This window comes from Lynx canadensis, chromosome C1 (assembly GCF_007474595.2).
Source record: "Lynx canadensis isolate LIC74 chromosome C1, mLynCan4.pri.v2, whole genome shotgun sequence".
Classification (NCBI taxonomy): Eukaryota; Metazoa; Chordata; class Mammalia; order Carnivora; family Felidae; genus Lynx; species Lynx canadensis.
Genome location: NC_044310.1, coordinates 91717834 through 91737576, shown reverse-complemented (window position 1 = coordinate 91737576; position 19743 = coordinate 91717834). Strand labels below are relative to the sequence as shown.

The following is a 19743-nucleotide window of genomic DNA, read 5'->3' as shown; positions in this document are numbered from 1 at the left end:
CTCCCCAAACCGGGAAGCCAGCCCGAGGGAAAACTCCCTGGACACCTGCGGGCTCTTAGTGGGCGGGGGCGCTGGGCGCCCCCCCTTCCCGCTGCGGGCACAGACCCCAGGCCGGGGCGGCGGCGCTCTCCCACCGCGCCTCTTGGGACTCGCAGACGGCAGCGAGAGCGGCCGGCGCGCTGGGCATGCTCAGTCGCCGGGCGCCGGGCTCGCGAGTCGGAAGCCTGTGCGCCGCCGCCGCCGAGCCGGCCGGGGCGCACGGAGAGCGCGCGGGACTCGCTGCAGCGGCGGCCGGGCGGCGGAGGAGCCGGGCCGGGACTGGAGCCGAGCCCCGCGCGGAGCCCCCGACCCGCCCGCCGCGGCGCCTGCTTCCCCGCACCCCCGCAGGGCAGCGGCGGGCCGCGGCTGGCGTCGGCGGGGCGCGGAGGAACCGCGGCGGCGGCGGCCCCATCCTCGTCGCCTGCCCCGGCCGGGCCGTGTCCCGGAGCCGTCGGGCATGGAGCCCTGGAAGCAGTGCGCGCAGTGGCTCATCCACTGCAAGGTGCTGCCGGCCAACCACCGGGTGACCTGGGACTCGGCGCAGGTGTTTGACCTGGCGCAGACCCTTCGCGATGGAGTCCTGCTCTGCCAGCTGCTCAACAACCTCCGGGCGCACTCCATCAACCTGAAGGAGATCAACCTGAGGCCGCAGATGTCCCAGGTAAGGAAGCCGGCGCGGGCGCCTCCGCCTCCAGCCGGCATCTCCCATTAATCATCCGGCTAATTTCTTTGTGTAAATGCAAACGTCTAGGTGCGCTCAGCTTGCCCTGCCTCCCAGCCTCCTGCTTTGGGAATCGCTTCGGCTTTTTGTACCTTGGCCTGGAATGGTTTGGGTGGTTTAGGTCTTCAGCTGAATGCTGAAGTCCTGCGTCCGGAGACGGTAATGAGGATTTCGTAAAGGCTTTCTGCGAGGCGGGAAAAAATAAACTGTCTTAGGGTGTCCTTCACCTACTTTTGTGTGTGTGTGTGCGCGCGCGTGTGTGTGCGTGTAGGACAACAAAAGGAATTTGCTCCAGCTTTTTTATAGTAACAATGGAGAGGGATACAGGGAGATGATGGGGGTAATTTTGCTCTTATTCTGTTCTTTTGCTTTGCGTGTCGTCCCCATGTTTTCTTGAAAGAGGAACCATGACATAAATGATGACTCTAGGAAGTGGAGGGCGTTCCGGTACCGTTATCTGTACGGGAATGACACTGGTCAAAGGGAGGAAAAGGGAGCACCGTGCAGCGGTTGCTCCCGAAAGCCCCCGGAGCTTGTGGCCAGCTGGCCAGCGAGGTTGTGTTTACAGCTTCTCCGAAGCCATGTGAGAAGGAGCGAGTCCAGCCTCTCAGCGGCGACAGGAAACAAGTTTCGCTAAGACCTTCTGCTTTTCCTTCGTTCGGTGCTTGCTCAGGTGGTGTGGTTGGTTGGTGCACGCTTGGCTCCTGTGGCTGGAGCTTTGCCTGGCGGTGCCTCTTCGAGGGGTTAAAAACAACTCTGGAAGGCTGCATGCGTCCGAGTCCACTCAAAAGTCACGGCTCAGAGGAATAGTAGTTTTGTTTTTTTTTTTTTTTTTGGTCCCGTCAGAAAGTTTCCATGCGGACAGATCTTGAACACGGTTCAGCACATCTCTTTGCTTTTTCCCATTATATAAAAAAACCACATTCAACTTAACAGGGAGGAGGAGCCCCCTTCCATGACATTTTATCGCTACTGAATGATAGTCTCAACCACTTAGCAACTAGAGCAGTGCCTTTTACAGTATAACTGACTCATAAGATTAAATAATCGTGGATTTAAAGTTAGAGCACACACATTCATCTCTTCATCTTGATGTCGGTGTTTCATCAGGGGCCCTCTGCACCCCAAATTCTATATTCCTTGTCTATCCTGTCTTCAGTCAGCTGGTTAGCAGTCCCCAAGACAAAACAGGCTTGTAAGTGGTGAGAACCATATGATTTCAGAAGTGGGTAAATTATTTCATACTTTACCATAATCCTGGGTGGTGATTGCTAACTCTATGGACCTCTTCAAAGTTGTCTCAATTCTGGATATCCTGTTAAGGGGTTAACAGACATTTTCATTAAACTGGAAGTTGTTGTTCTGAGCAAAGTTCTACTGGAGCTGCACTTGGCTATCGAGTTTACAGATCACTATTTTCCACCTGGCCAGTAGCCTCAGGAGGCAGTGTGGGTCAGGATGGCTTGGCCCACCAGCAGGGAATACAGTATTGTGTGCACTTCCTGAAACTTCAGTTTCCTGGAACCCTCGGGCTGTTCAATAAGTTGTTCCTAATAATCAATCTCTCTGGACAGCTGAGAATCTCCCTCTTTTGATCTTCTAACCTTTATTTGATTGTTAACAATGGATGAAAATATGTTCAAATGTGATTTTGGTCTTTGTAGAATATATTTGTAATATAAATTTTTGGTGACTGAGGGTAATCATTGTAAGTATCACTAATGAAAATGGAGCACAGCTGATACTCTGAGAACTGAAATCCCTACTGGGGGTGCCACAGTGAACACATCGGGATCCTTGCCCTGTAAAGGAATTACAGCACTGTGCTATCAGATAAGCTACTGGGTTATAATGAGGTAAACAGCTAAATGGCTTTCCTTAGGCTATTTTGCTTTTGGATTCTTAAGTCTGTCCAGCCCTGAGCTTTCTGGTTCCAAATTCAATGCAGTTTCCTCTGTAATGTCCTGCGAGTGAGGGCTTTTCTCAAAAGTGAACCCTGGGAGGCTACTGCCTGAATATGGTGATGTCTGTTGTGGCTTCCTTCTTGGTTCTTGACCACTTTGCAGAGAGAGAAGGTGGCTGAACAGCTGAGTCTGTATTATACAGATTGTTGTTAAATCCTTAAGTGACACTTATTAACGGTTTCGTTAAGCAAGGTGATCTATTTAACATGCCTACAGTGCTCACCTATAGGTGTTCACTAATAGTAAAATTAAAACATTTTCTTGTTTTTTTGCTATTGTCATATAAAGAGTTAGAAGGTTACAATGAAAAATTTAAAACAATTGTAAAGTCCATAAACCCCTTTGGGCAGACCTCTCTATTTCTGGATCTAACTTCTGTCTTTCTAGCTGCTTCTGGTTCTAAGGCTCCTACCCCATCAGCAGTATTCATGGTATGGTAAATAACCTGGTAACCCAGTGAAATCCTGACCTGCATCCCATCAGACTTTATTCTTCTGAATTTAGAGATGTCATTACTATAAAGGCTTTTGCCATTTCTAGTGTCTATGAGTCCTTCTGTCCACCTGATTTAGGTTCTGTTGAAGATATTAATTTGAATTTCTTTATAGCACATGATCTTCCAAGCCAGGAAATAACTATAAAGTCTCACCTCAGAGTTTTGTTGCATTTGAGACTGTGATGAACAGATGTTGACAAAGGGAATTTTAGTTTGTTGATGTTTTGCTTATTGGCTGTTTTTAATTATCCTGTAACAGGCTATACAGTGAGTAGCCCCTTTTGATAAGAGTATTTATCTCCAATGAGTGTGATTTCTTCCATTCTCTTATTGTTAGCCTTCTGCCTTGTTTGCATTAAAAAACCTGCAAATAATTTCTCAATTATATGTTTGAATCTTGAGGTCTTAAATTAATAATCCTTCAAAATAGAATTATAAATGGGATCCCAGTCTCCAATTGTTCTTCCTGGCTGTGTTACCCATCTTTTTAGTCTTGCTATATTAGGAGGAGGATCTTCTTCAGTTCAAAAATACATATAAATATATATATATTTTTCATTTTTCTTTGTTTTAGAGAGAGAGCACAGGGGAGGGAGCTGAGGGTAAGAGAGAATCCCAAGCAGGCTCTGTGCCTGATGTGGGGATTGAACTCACAAACCATGAGATCATGACCTGAGCTGAAACCAAGGGTTGGATGCTTAATTGACTGAGCCCCCCAGGGGCCCCGAGATCTATCAATGAGATTATCTTAATCCTACTGTTTTGTAATTTAAAATTTTTCTTTATTCTATGTCTTGGGATGATAATATATTTGAATTTACTGACCATTTGTGTATGGTATGGGTAAACTTTGAATTGTCTTAAAATGAATTATTCAGGCTTCCAGGGTTCTTTCAACAAATATCTGGTTCTGTGTCCTAGGAACTGTTGTAGATACTGGCTTGGAGCAATAAACAAACACAACAAAATCCCTGCCCTAAAAGGATTTATATTTTAGTGGGGGAGATGGACAATAAAGAATGAAATGGCTATATAATGTCATATGAAGAGATTTCAACCCAGTAAGGGACTAGAGCAAAATATCATTTGATTTTTTTTTTTTTAAGTATATATATTTTTTTTTAATTTTTTTTTTTTCAACGTTTATTTATTTTTGGGACAGAGAGAGACAGAGCATGAACGGGGGAGGGGCAGAGAGAGAGGGAGACACAGAATCGGAAACAGGCTCCAGGCTCTGAGCCATCAGCCCAGAGCCTGACGCGGGGCTCGAACTCACGAACCGCGAGATCGTGACCTGGCTGAAGTAGGACGCTTAACCGACTGCGCCACCCAGGCGCCCCTTTTTTTTTTTTTTTTTAGAAGGTAGTCAAGAAAGGCTTCTCTGAGGGGATAACAGGTGAGCAGGGACCTGAAGAGAGTGAAGGAATGTAGGAATATGGATGTTTTGAAAGAAGAATATGCCTGGCAAGGGAATACCAAGTGCAAAGGTCCCGAGGTCAATTAAATGGTGGGTATACTGGAGGAAAAGCAAGGCCATTGTGACTGGAGGAGAATGTGGGAAAGAGTGGTCACGATGAGGTCAGAGAAAATAGGAGCCAGCTTTTTAAGCCTAATGTGTCATTGTAAGGACTTTGACTTTCACTCTGAGTGAAATGGGAAGTCCCCTGACCTGACTTACCTTTGAACAGGGACACTCTGGCCACTGTGCTGTAGAACAGCAAGAATGGAAGCCGTCAGGTTCATATAGTCACTTCGGCAAGAGATGACGGCAACTCTGACCAGAGAGATAGCAGGGCAGATGGTGACAAATAATTAAGTTCTGGATATATTCTGAAGGGAGGGGCAGTAGTTTGTTTATTTTATTTTTTTAATGTTTATTTATCTTAGAGTGTGGGTGGGGGAGAGGGGCAGAGAAAGAATCTTAAGCAGACTCCATACTTAACAGAGAGCCTGGTGCAGGGTTCAGTCTCATGACCATGAGAACATGACCGGAGCCGAAATCAAGAGTTGAACACTTAACTGAGCCATTCAGGTGCCCTAGGAGCTTATTGATGGAACCAGATTATGTGTATGAGAAGGGAGGAGCCAAGAATGACTCCAGAATTTTGGCTTAAGAAATTGGAAAGAGGGAGTTGCTATTACTGAGATGGGGAAAACTAGAGCTAGGATAGCTCTGGGTGGATGTTCGAGGAAGGGGGAGACTTAGAGTTAGTTATGTTTGAAATGCCCTGTAGACATGTAGGTGGAGAGACTGAGCAGGCAGCAGAGAAGTTGGGAATGTAGATGTGAATTTTGGAGTTGGGTATAGGTGGTATTCAAAAATCATGAGATTGGATGAAATCACCCAAAAAGTAGTGTTTAGAAAGAAGAGGTCAAAGGAGTAAGCTATTGGGCTTACCCGTGTGTCAAGGGTAGAAAGATGAGAACCAAAAAGGAGCTGAGAGAGAATGGCCATGAGGCAGGAGGGAAGTCAGCAGAGTGTGGTTTCAGGAAACCAAGCAAATAAAGTGTTTCTGGGAGACAGAGTGAGCAGACATGTCAATGCTGCTGATAGATGAAGTAAAACAAGGATGGAAGATGGACTGTCAAATGAAATATTCTGGTGATTTGAGAGAAACAGATTTGGTGTGTGATGGGCAAACACCCCATTGGAGAAGAACAGGTAGGAGGAGATGATCAGTACAGAGGGCTATACCCCTCTCCAGGAGTATTGTTGCTACGGTGGTGGCTTTTAGGGAAAAGAGATCTAGAGGGTTATTTTGTCCAGTAGAATTTTAATTATATACCTATTAAAAGAGCTCTTTTAGATTTAGATAAATTTTATCACATGGAAGTCTTGTATATGTATGTGTGAAAAAATGTGTGTATAAGAAAATATAAAACTTAATGTGTTCCTAAAAATATTCACTGATTGCTCCTCTTCTGAATACCATATCCCCATTTCCTCTCAGTCATTGTTAGTTTTCTGTTCTTTTCTTCCTTCCTTCCTTCCTTCCTTCCTTCCTTCCTTCCTTCCTTCCTTCCTTCCTTCCTTCCTTTCTTTTTACCTCTGAGCATCAAGTGTTGGTGATACAGCATTTCTATGTGCTTTTTTTTTTTTTATGAAATTTATTGACAAATTGGTTTCCATACAACACCCAGTGTTCATCCCAAAAGGTGCCCTCCTCAATACCCATCACCCACCCTCCCCTCCCTCCCACCCCCCATCAACCCTCAGTTTGTTCTCAGTTTTTAACAGTCTCTTATGCTTTGGCTCTCTCCCACTCTAACCTCTTTTTTTTTTTTTTTTTCCTTCCCCTCCCCCATGGGTTCCTGTTAAGTTTCTCAGGATCCACATAAGAGTGAAACCATATGGTATCTGTCTTTCTCTGTATGGCTTATTTCACTTAGCATTACACTCTCCAGTTCCATCCACGTTGCTACAAAGGGCCATATTTCATTTTTTCTCATTGCCACATAGTATTCCATTGTGTATATAAACCACAATTTCTTTATCCATTCATCAGTTGATGGACATTTAGGCTCTTTCCATAATTTGGCTATTGTTGAGAGTGCTGCTATGAACATTGGGGTACAAGTGCCCCTATGCATCAGTACTCCTGTAGGTGATACAGCATTTCTAAAAGAGTATACTAGTATTGTCCCCAGGATTTCCTTCCAGGCTATTAACCTGCAGTTGGGGTTTTAATGCTATTCCTACTTTTTCAAAAAAGGCAAAGAGAACTCTATTTTTGCTATACATAACTGTACATAGTTTGAAAAACCATGATTATGTTAATTTTAGCATTAAGGTGTACATTCCAAACACATGCCTATACTCCCCCGAGATGGTGCTGTGTGAAGATGATTGGGTTATATTGAAGGGAGGAAAAATGGCGTTTGTTGTCCGAAAAGAGTGCTGTGCTCTATTACGGTTTTGGTCAATCAGTTCAAAATAATGTCATGGCTTCACAGAAGTCACTAACCTCTTTGCCATTTGTTAGATTATTCTTTTGGATAATCTGTCAGCATAATGTTAAACTTGATACCAATGTTAAGGCATATTAAGGCATCTTAAGGACTGGTTCTGTAGGATACTTGATGGCTTAACCTGGGCTCTCTAGGAACCAGAGCCTGAGATAAAGGATTAAAATGCTGAGACATTATTGGTGGTGAGGTATAATCCCATGCCTACCAGGGTGAGGAAAATGGGAACGTAGTTTGGTGTTTTCTTTGTTTTTTGTTTTTTTGGTGGGGAAAATTATATCATGTTTGTAATGCAGTTTTGATTCAGTGTGGATACCAATTTCCTCATTTTCAAATACAACCCTTTTCAAAATTATTTTTCTAAAACTCTCTATGGCATTTAACATGGCCTTTTCTGCTGCTTCTGAAACTCTCCCTTGATTACCACCACACTACACATTTCCTCATTCTCTCATGACTTAATATCTCCTGTTTCCTTTGCTGGTTTCTCTTTAAACATTCTGAGGAAATTTGAGTTGCCTCTTTCATTGTCTTTGTTCATATTCTCTTTCCTGTATCCTGTCATGTCACTGTAGTGTTAGCTACTTTTCATACCTCGGTGGACTCCAAATTCACATAGCCTGTACCTGCCTGTTTGACACCTCCACCTCTGTTGGTACAATCATTTCATGGATGGAGTGCGGACAATCACATGATGAACTTCATTGTGCAAAGTTCACCCCCAGCAGAGTGAAGGGTGAGCTTGATGGAGCAGAACTGGGCATGAACAGGGCTGCTGCTGAAGTTCAGTCAGGGGAGGGAGGGGCCGGTGAATGCGATGGCAGAGAAAGGGCAGGACAGGAAGGCTAGAGAAGGACAAAAAGATGGACATGATGGAGAGTTGGAATGGACAAGGCTTTGGGGCCTCTTCAATGCAGTGAGAGTCAGGAGTATCTAGGATGAGCCTCTCTTTCTGGGGGGATTTGGGAGGGAGGGTAATATAGAGGAGGTACAGATTTCAGAGGGAGAGGGAGTGCATTCAGTTTTAAATGATGAGTTTGAAACTATTAATAGTTACCTTTTGTATTCTCAGTGTCAAGTGTCATATTCTCCTACTACTCTTTTCTTTCTGGCTTATTCTAATACCTAAACTCCAACAAGCTTTTCAGCTCCTGCCACCTCTTCCCTGCCTTCATGTCTTCATTTCCTTCCTCCTGATTTTAAATACTGCAGCCATTATGATACCAGTTTCTCTTGATTTGCAATACTCATTTGAGTAAAGTGCAACCTGGTTAAATCCAGCTCTCCATTTACTCCTGCCTGCAACTTGGCTGCTGGATCTGATGGAGGAAAAACCTGTATCACTCAGACTATTCTCACTTTTAATTCATCATCCCTAACCACAGCAGGCACCTAGGCTACCCAGCTTTACCCAGTGCTCTAGACCAGATATTCTCAAAGGACGGTCTGGGGACTCCTGACAGGGCCATAGATAACTCTAGGAGTTCCGTAAGGTCAAACGTCTCTTTTATAATTAAGACATGATTTGCCTTTTCTCTAATTTTCTCGCAGGTTTATAGTGGAGTTCTTCAAAGGCTGCATGACGCCACTGATGTCATTGCTGAGGTGGACCATGGATTATGGGCTTGTAGATACTTTAAAGATTTCTCAGTTGAGGATTCTAATATGTTAAATGTTGATAGATGTGACCCCCACGAACAGAAGCTGCTGAGGCTGATCAATAATGGCCAGTGTAATAACATCCTGGGACCGAAAAGTTTGGGAACTGCCCTAGACCATTCACTTTCCGACTCACCCAGATGACCACTTGTACCTTTTTTTTTTCCTTCTTTTAATTGTAGTTGACACACAGTTAAATTAATTTCATGTGTACAACATAGTAATTGGACAAGTCTGTACACTATGCTGTGCTTGCCACAAGTGTACCCACCATCCGTCACCATACAACATTATTACAATGCCATTGACTATATTCCCTATACTATACCTCTCATCTCATCCCTGTGACTTACTCCTTTCACAAGTGCAAGTCTGTATCTCCCACTCCCTTTCACCCATTTTGCCCATCCTCCCACCTCCTTGGTACCTTTTCTTGTGGAAACCCGTTCACCTTTGTCTCCACTTTTCCCTCTCTTCTGGTGACCTTGCTTCCTGCTCAACTGAGAAAGCAGAGGATCGCTTCCTCAGATTCTCAGGTTCTTGCATCCGTGCCTATAGATGGGGTTTCTCTCATGTTCTATGGGCAGATTATCAGCGTTCCCACAGCCATGGTCACTCTGTCCCCATACTTTCCTGCATCTTCAGTTCTCTGCTGAACCTTTCCATTTGAATGCACATATGCTGTTACTTCCCTCATTTGATTCCGAATGTATTTTCAAGGTGGAGCTGCAAAAGCTTGCTTGGATATTGGGTGTGATGATGGAGAGTCACCGAGGTTTCCTAGGGTTTACCTGAACTACTGGGGCAAGTGGTCAGTCAACCTCCTTATGACTGTCCAATGATTCCTTATGGACAATGGGATAAAATCCAGATTCCTTAGTAAGCATGCAAGGACCTGTCATCTAATCCTGCTCCACCTCTCAAAGTTTTCTTCCACTCTGTACTTGTAAACTTTTTGTGGCTTCTCAAATGAACTGTGCTGTTAAATGTCCTGGGTTACTGCATGTGCCCCTTTCTCTGCTTGAAATGCCCTTATTTGTGTGATTGAAGATTCCATTCAAGAGTCCCCCTGGCTGATCACCTGCTGCTTTGTGCCCCACTGTATAGTGTACACATGTGGAGCATAGCCCTCCTTGTACCATCTTGCAGTATTTTGTGGCCCTTTCCAGGCTGTGACCTGCTTGAGGCTGCCATAGGCTTATTCATTTATGTACATCTCTAGAAATTGACACCAGGACTCATACATGATACACCCAAATAGGCATAAAGTAAATTCGTGGATGGATGGGAAATGATGACTTTGTTTACTACCTTTTCAAATATATCTATACATCTTTAAGATGTACTTGGCACTGTGTCATTAAAAATCAAAAACGTGTGGGGCACCTGGGTGGCTCAGTCAGTTAAGCGTCTGACTTCAGCTCAAGTCATGATCTCACGTGGGTTTGAGCCTCGTGTCGGGCTCTGTGCTGACAGCTCAGAGCCTGGAGCCTGGTTCTGATTCTGTGTCTCCTACTCTCTCTAACCCTCCCCCACCCATGAGCTCTCTCGCTCGCTCTCTCTCTCAAAACTAAATAATAAACATTAAAAAAAAACAAAATGGGTGTTCATTGAGTGACATTACTAATAACAGATGACATTGTTTCATGAGTTACCACCTGAGTGACTTAAAGAAAGTGTCTAGACCTGTCTGTTCTTCTGCTTCCTCATTTCTAAAAGAGGCATAATAAAGGAACCTGCCCCCTACTATGGCTGCAAGGGCTGAATGAATGAATTAGCTCTGTGACTGGCACATAACAAATACTCAATAAATCTGAATGATTTTTACTATGATTGTCACTACTACGTCTGCAGAAACATACAAGGCAGAGTGTTTACACCTTCCACGAAATATCTCCTTGTCACACCAATGTGAAACAATCACTTATCTTCATGAGGTAGCTACTCTCCAAGGCTAAGAGTTTAGTAACTTACACTAACAGTTGTTGAACAGTCTTGTGGTGAAGACAAGATTAGAATTAGAATGTTTAAAGCAAACTGAATTCCTTTAGCAAGGCTATTGGTACATCTGAATGTGAATTGCAGTGAACAGGCACCCCCCTCCATTGTTCTTTTGTAGCCTTTGCTTGGAGGAATGTTCTCAGATTGGTTTTGTGGTTATCAATAATAGTATCTCTATACTAGTTATTGAGTAATAGTTTTGGTTTCAGGGTATTGAGTATCAACTGGTTAATTTTATACAGTTGTCATCCTAAGCAGTGTAAAATGGGAGATAGACCTCTGATAGGTATAGATGGTGAAAGGAAATAAAATCAGGTAGAAAAGCTGAAGAAAGGTAATGAGAGAGCAGGAGGATGAGTGTAGCTGGTCTTTTTTGGCCTTTTAATACTGTGCCTGGTGACACCTGGTCCTGAGCACGTGGTATTTTGCATGCCTATGTTTATTTCCCTGGGCAGCAGGAACACCATTGTTCTAAATGACATGCTTTCAAATGGTTGTCTTTTCTCCCTTTCATTATTATAACCATTCTTGTAAATTCACACCTATTAGCTGTTATTTAGAATACTCTATTACCCCCTGCCCCCCCCAACTGTTAACACAGATCCTGCATTATATTAAGGCTAGTTGCAAGTTTGCATTCTGCCTTCCCCCAGTCTTCAGCATTTAGTGGACAGAACCATGAATAGAAAAGTAGATAATTTTTTTGTAGAAAATTATTTTAGAATTGTATTTTGTACTGCTCTCTGAGTGTGCTTTCAAAATATGTGTTGCAAGAATTGTAGTTAGCCTTTGAGTTGCTTGCTTAACAGGAAGCCAGCAGGATATGCTACTCACATGGGAGTTCTCTAAAGGGTCAATTAATATGGAATAGTCAATGAAACACTTGATACTCACCTTCCATGATTTTCAAAGTACTTGTCTCAAAATAGATCAGTAACAGCTGGCTTGAATAAACAAGCATCATGCCTGTGCCCACTAATGTCCGCAGCCTTTTCCTGGGAGCATGGGGGCAATATGGTTTAATGAAAAGGCTTTAGGCCAGGAGTCAGGAGACCTGAATGAGAGGCCCAGCTCTGTCTCTAACATGTGGACTTACCAAATACCTGCTTTTCTTTTTCTCTGCCTTCCATACTTACAGCAAGAACAGCAAATACTGACATATCAGTAATATGCTGAAGAGCAGCTAAAATTTTTTTTATACATGTTTAGAGCTCATTAAGGAGGCATTATAATTTCATGAAGAGAGCTTTGGGACAAGACAGATATGTTTGAATCCCAGCTCTGGCACTTGATAAATTTGGGAAAATTATTTTAGTTGTTGAGTCTCCATTTTCTCATATTAAAGGCAAGAAATAGTAAAACCTACTTTGCAGGGTTGTGGTGAGAAATAATATTTGTAAAATGCTTGGGGCATAGTAGGTATTCAGCAAGATTTTATTTCCTTCTTCCTCTCCCACATCCTTGATCCTCCTAAGTCTAAGAGCCAGGAAGAACAAGATCTTATCACTGCTCTACAGAGAAGGAAATTGAAATGTGTACTGGATAAAGGACTTTTCTCAAGGTCACACAGACAGGAAGTGGTGAAGACAGGACTTGAGTCCAATTGTCCTAATTCCAAATGCAGTGAAGTTTCCCATTCCTGCTACCAAGCTGAGTGGTTAGATGGTGAATTGCATGAGGAAATGACTAGGAAAATGCTTGGAAAAAGCAAGGCCTGCCCTGCAAGTACAAAATTGCATTGTATTATTTTGCACTGAAGTTTACTACATTTAGAACAGAAACATCTAGAATAATGAAACCTGTTTTCATTTATTTTAGAGTCAGATTAGTTCACGATTATTTGCTTTTTGGTAATTTCATAGCTCTTAGTTTGGTTTTGTTTTTATGGGAATTTGTGCATATGAGTTCATTGATTAAGTCATCAATTTGTCTACTAAATATTAGGTTTTGTAGTAGAAACAGAGAACTCAAAGGTAAATAAAACTCAGTCCCTGATCCTGTGTGGCTTTTAGTCTGTACAGCATGGATTTTACTTCAGACATGTCCTTATAAAACAGGGGGTGGGATGGGAGACCGGAGTTACAGTGAATGAGCACGGCATATGCTTGGTAGGGGGTAATGCTCTCTTGGACGCATTGTTAATTTTGCTGATGTGCAGGGAATGACATGTTCATGTGTTTGCATGGCTCAAGATATTTCTGTCCTTTCCACAGACATTTGTCCAGTACCTCCTATGTGCAGGACACTGGAGTCCTAAAGCTAAATCCTAGGAACTTTGTGCTTTTGTAGGGCTGGAAGAAAGTAGATTTGACCTTGGAGTCAGGTCTTGCAAGAATGCAGAGAGGATAAAGTAAGTCATCGGATGCTGCAAGGCAGGTGCAGAAGTGCATGCAGCTGGGTGAGCGAGATGAGACCAGGAAGAGGACAGAGACCTGAGTGGTTACAGGAGAGGAAGAAAGCTTGAGAAACGGAGTGGGGAGAGTGTGTGTGAGACAAAGAATGTGCAAAGACATTCAGACCTCAGTGATGTCCCCAAGAGGACAGTTACTCTGAGCAGTGATGGAATATCCTCCATAGCATTCATACTGGAATATGGCTGCACCATTTGCACCTGGCAGGAAGATATTAAGTCATAGGACTTTGGTGTGTGGCCTGGAATATCAGATGATGGCCTATTCTCTTGAATATCTTAAACATTGAGGGAGTAGACCATAGTCAGATTGCATAATAGGCATCTAAAGCCATGTCCAAAGCCTGTTCTTGCTCTGTCTGGAAGCTCCTGACTTGCTACCTCTCACTCCCTCATACCTAGTGTACCATTCAGTATCCTTCCAGTGCTCTTTAGTCGACTGATACCTCTTCCTTCCTTGGTCCATTTGTTCTTAGCTGTGTGTTCCTGAGTCCTGCTCCAATACGTTCTTTCATCCCCAGTTCCCTTCACCTTCTGTGATGTCACATGCGCCGGTGACCCCCACCCTGCAGTGCCCTCCTCCACTGGCTTTCCTGCTCTTGCCTCTAAGCTGAAGAGAGCTGTTGGAGAAGCTTGCTCACCAGTGGGTTTTTACTGCCCAGCCTCACTGCACTAGCTGCTGTGTACGTCACCTCTTTGCAGTGCCTTCTGTGATCCTCTAGGTTTCTTATTCCCCCCAGCGAGGCTCCAGCTCTCTAAATCCCAGACATTGAGTCCCCAACTCTCCCTCAGTCCCTGCAAGTTCACTTGATTTTTATCATTACCAGTCTTCTTGAGTCTTATCCTCAGTCTGTCCCATTTACTCCCCATGATGGTGACCACTGTTACTAGAAGTAGCAACTGTCCCAAACTTTACAAATTATTGCTGCTTTCTTGGGAGAGAGTTTTGGGTCTTGAAGAGTGTGTGTTTAATAAGTTAGAAGCCCAGAGAGGACCGGGTGTTATGAAAACTTTGATTCTGAGAAATTGGGCACTGCATGCTAGACCTACTCTTCTTGGTTTGTGGTCTCCAGACCCCAGTGGTGTGCTCAAGTGAACATCCACCAGTGAACCAGAAACCTGTCACCTTTTTCACTTCCCAGTGGCAACAAGGCTGCCTGTCCCCTCTTGCAGCCAGCTTACAGCACCTGCTATTTGCAAGCCTTTTTTTGCAAGGGGGTTGGGGGGGGTGGGGGTTAATTAATATAACTTAATCATGTGTGCGGTGCCTGACAGAGAAAGGATAATTCTGCTACTTATTGATACTACAAAATGTAGATTTGGCAGAAAAGTATTAAATTCCCTGGCATTTGACCTTCAAATGTGAAAAGGTATTTGTTGGCTAAAGGAAGTTAGTAAGCTTAGGCCATGGTCAGCGACACAAGAAATGCTTGAGTTGAGATTATTTATGATGACAGAGTACTTGAAAATAAAACCTTGTGTTTTCCCGTAAACTGTACTTGGGGATTCAGTAGAATATAGCAGTTCCTCAGTAAGGAAGAAGCAGGAGTTGAAATCTCCCGAGTTCAGGATGAGCACTAATGTGGAAAATTTGGGCGCTTCCAGAGACCCCATTTAAGGGGAGAATGTCAGAATTGTGGTTAACATCCATTTCATACCTGTAAATTCTAAAATGTGAAGCTGGACTCTTGGGAGTATTTATGTGGTAGCTCTGATGGTTAAATCCTTATTAAATTTCCATCTTTCTGAATATATAGTTCCATTTAATGACCATAGTGAAGAGTAACGAGAAATTTGGTAAAGGATCTGTTTTTTTTTCCCTTCCATGTTTAAGAAAAATGGTTCACCAGTTTCCATGATGCACATGAATTAACTTCTCACCTATCGAGCTAGCCCTAAGCTATTTGACAAGCTTGCCCATGTGGCATCACCTAAAGCCTTGCTGGGTTTTAAATAAATAAATGGAAAAAATGTGTTTAATAGTAATAATACCCTCACCTCTCTAGAGAAGAGATCAAATAGATTTCTTATATTCCATGTAAATGCAATACGTTAAACTTCATTTACGCTACCCATTAGAGGGTTCCTAGATTCTGACTTGAAGACTAAGGACTTTTCATTTACACACTATTCTAATAAACCTGTGAAGTAGTGTTGTGTAGTGAAAAGCACCTGGGCCTTGAATGCATCAGCCTGGCTTTGGGTCCTAGCTGTTCCACTTATAATCTTGGGCAACCTAACCACTCTGATCTTCTCTACATTTTTTCCTTTTTGCAGTGTTTTAGGGATGAAATGAATTATAGTAATGCACATTTGGTGTTTGGCACTTAGGTACTCAATAAATATGCCATTCCTTTTCATTAAGCCTGTTTTTTATTTTTATTTTAAGCCTGTTTTTTTTTTTTAAACTTTTTTTTTTAATTTTTTTTTCAACGTTTTTTTATTTATTTTGGGGACAGAGAGAGACAGAGCATGAACAGGGGAGGGGCAGAGAGAGAGGGAGACACAGAATTGGAAACAGGCTCCAGGCTCCGAGCCATCAGCCCAGAGCCTGATGCGGGGCTCGAACTCACGGACCGCGAGATCGTGACCTGGCTGAAGTCGGACGCTTAACCGACTGCGCCACCCAGGCGCCCCTAGCCTGTTTTTTTTTTTTTTTTTTTTTTTAATAAATCCAAGAAGATTACATGTTGCAAGTTAAAATGAGGAACAGCTGAAAGTTAAATGGACAGTAGTAAAAAACCATAAACCATGGACTCAACTCAAAAACTATATTAATCTTGGACTATGGAGAATCCTGCCAAAGTAGCCCACATACTGCACTAGGCTGTGGGGAAGGATGGTCCTGTTTGAATGGACCATTATAGCAACTGATTGTGTTGTTCAAAGAGTTCTACAATTATGGAGCTGGAAAAGTCCTTAGAGGTAATTTTAGCTCTGCGCCTTGGTTTTAAAAATTGGCTGTCTCAGGCCTCTGATTTGTGCAATGATTTGCCCAAGGTTACCTGGTTTCCTGAATAACAGGGCATTACTCTTCTTAGAATACTTAAGACCCAGGCCCTCAAGGGAAGTTTGTTTGTGTATTTATTTTTAAAGTGTTGATTTATTTTGACAGAGAGGGAGCTAGCCCCAGCAGGGGAGGGGCAGAGAGAGAGAGAGAGAGAGAGAGAGAGAGAGAGAGAGAGAGAGAGAGAGGAGAGAGAATCCCAAGCAGTCTCTGTACTGTTAGCATGGAGCCTGACATGGGGCTCAAACTCAAAAACCACAAGATTGTGACCTGAGCAGAAGTCAAGAGACCCTTAACCGACAGCCACCCAGCTGCCCCCTCAAGAGAAGTTTAAATCATGTTAATCATTAAAAAAAAATTGGGGAAAATTGGAAAATACTTGAATTTAGAATTTATGTGAAGTACTTATTATAAAGGTCTTACTGTCTTGTATTCAGCTGTCTCTGCTTTGCTCTCTACCTTCCTCTATCCATCCATCCCATGGATACAGTAGTATAGGGGAATCCGTGGGGATGGGGATACAAGGTCTCAGATTTTGGAGCTCAGAATGTCCTAGAAGAATTGACAAAGCATTGAAAAATGATTACAGTTGACTCTTGAACGACACGGGAGTTAGGGCATTGACCCCCCCCCCCACCGTCACCCCTGTGCAGTTGAAAATCTGTGTATAACTTTTGACTTCCCAAAAACTTAACCACTAATAGCCTGTTGATCAGAAGCCCTCCTGTTGATTAACACATATGTATCATACTATATTCATACAATAAAGTAAGCTAGAGAAAAAAATGTTAAGAAAATCATAAGGAAAATACAGTGCTATACATACATGTATTCACAAAATCTGCATGTAAGTGGACCCATGTACTTCAAACCCCTGTTATTCAATGGTCAATTATAAATAATAAAAATTGTGAAATGAGATCTGTTGCTTAAAGGAGTAAACCTCCATCATCCAGAAACTGAACCACACACACTCAGTTCCTAAGAGAATGGAGGTTTTGATCTTTTAAGCCAGATAATGGTGTTTCAAATTCCCAGGAATACAAATATTTTTGGCAACACCAAAACAAGTTATTTCTCCTAAATCATGAGTTCCGTGAAATTGCAGTCCATTTGCTCTTCAGCTTTGTTCTTAGCTTAGTACCTGGCACAGAGTGAGAGCTCCTGTGAATGACTATTGAATAACTAATGAATCCCTGCCACCAACTTTAATATTGGTTGAGCAAGAACGCCAGATTGTCCCTCATCTTAATCACAGGATGCAAAAAAATAGAATTCACACCCCGCCAATTGTCTTGCAGTGGCAGGCAGCATGGTGTATTGAAAAAACATGGACTTTAGCATCAGACAGGACTGAGTTCAAATCACACCCCACTAGTTGAGCAACTGCAGGCAAATCCCTTAATCTCTCAGCATCTTAGTTTTCTTGCTTGTGAAATAGGGATGATCCCTCCTGCATAGTGTTTTGGAGGGTAAATGCACTCCGAGGCAAAATGGCATCGCACTGGGGGCATGGTAGGCACTTAGTGATAATGTGGGATTCTTTCCTTCTCCCACCTCATCTAGTCTTTGTGTGGTACAGGGCTTTTCCCACAGTCCTTTTGAAATAACATCTTGTTGGTCTTTGGCAAATTTTTCTCTTCTGTTGTATTCTATCCTCAGATATTTTATTTAGGCTAATAGAAACTAAAGCCCTTAGAATATTAGGACTTTAAAAATAATTTAACCTACACAATTTCATCTCCCTGTTGGCGATTTCATATTTGACTGCTGTGCCGTTAAAAAGAGAAAACACTCTACCAGGAATTGGGAGACTTGGATTCAAATCCTGGCTCTGTCACTAATTAGCTTTGTGACCTCTGAGCCTCTTTGGGCTCAGTTTCTCTGAACCTTGATATTTCTCTGTGATAAGCAGGGGTTGGCGTTGTGTACTGAAAGGAACTTTACAGTTAAAGTTACCGGCTTTACAGTTAAAATATTGTGTGTGCTACTAATAAACTGTATGATCTAGGGTAGGCCCTTTCATTTCTCCCTTCCCTTAGTGGCCTCCAGAGAATAACATGATCTATACTGTAGGTTGTTTTGAGGATTAGATGAGATAATCTTCAACAAGTTCCTGCCTCTCAGCTTTGCACATTGTAAACTCTTAATCAGAAAGTGGCAAGGACAGTGCTTCCACTAATTACAATTATAGGTAGTATTAATGTTTGTTTCTGTAGATAGTTGAGCGATCCATTAAGAGAATATAATAATTACAGCTGAAGAATTGTAGAAAAGACTGAGTAATTTTCTCAGGATCACATAGGAAGTGCTAATGAAATAGTATGCAGTTGTGAAAACAATGAATAGGCCACTTGATATACTCCCTGTTTCTGTAGTCAGTCACTTGGATTACTTCCAGTTCTTATGTTCTATTTTTATTAAAAAAAATTTTTAAAGTTTATTTAGAGAGAGAGAGGGTGGGGTAGGGGCAGAGAGAGGGGAGAGAAAGAATCCCAAGCAGGCACAGAGCCTGATGTAGGGCTCGAACCCACGAACTGTGAGATCATGACCTGACCCAAAACCAAGAGTCAGATGCCTAACTGACTGAGTCACCCAGGCACCCCAGTTCTTACCTTTTATAGGTAGCATGATTACAATGGTCTTTGTATAGATTGTTTCCCAATTTTGGGTTATTGCTTTCAGCTTTATTTGCTAAAATGAATCTTCTATGTCAAAAGTTATAAACATTTTTGCAGCTCTTGTTAATATGCTGCCAGATGGTTTGCAGAAAAGTATTTCTAACTGACATAAAGGCAGATTCCTGAAGTCTTGGTTAAAAACAAGGACTTTGGTATCCTTTAGGTTTGATTCTTATTTATTTGCTTGGATGGCTCTGAGCAAACTAATCTCACTAAATCTGTTTTCTCATCTGTAAGATGGGATGCAGGTAGCCACCTCACAATATCTCCATTTATTCAGCTTATCATCCTTAGAAATATTTGTTTCAGGAATTGATGTTCCTGCTAGACCTAAGCCTCATGATGGCAGAGCCCACTTAGATTTATTCACTGCTGAATTCCTGGGGATGAACACAATACCCAGCACGTAATGCTCAGTAAATCTTGAGGAATGTATAAATAATATAATTTATTAGCAATAAATGTATAGTAACTTATTAGCAATAAAGACAGGAGAGAAGAATTTTAGGTATAATTAAAAGCCTTTGTGATTTCAAATTGCTCTGTGAAATTAAATATTGAAATGTTTTCCAAGGACCTTTTTAAAAACCTAAATATGCCCTGTAATTTAGATCTTGCCTACTTTTTTCTTACATAATCTTTCATGTTAATGAGGGCAAGTCTGAAGAGAAGTGGGCAAATGGTTGTAGCAAGCGTAGTTTAGCATCAAGTAGTCCTTCCTCTTGGCCAACACTCTTCACCCAAGACCTATAATAACATCACCTGAATCAGCCAGGAGGCTGGGTGGAGAATCGTCTTA

The 19743-nt window shown here is 42.5% G+C and overlaps 1 protein-coding gene across 1 annotated transcript in view; it reads left to right on the top strand.

The window, feature by feature from the left end:
- The first annotated feature begins 458 nt into the window (after positions 1–458).
- The window catches only part of VAV3 (vav guanine nucleotide exchange factor 3), a 375285-nt gene continuing 356000 nt past the window's right edge, over positions 459–19743 (top strand). The window contains exon 1 of the mRNA XM_030328294.1: positions 459–700. Within this exon, the coding sequence (XP_030184154.1) occupies positions 497–700 (204 nt within the window). The 5' untranslated portion in view covers positions 459–496. The remainder of the gene's footprint in view (positions 701–19743) is intronic.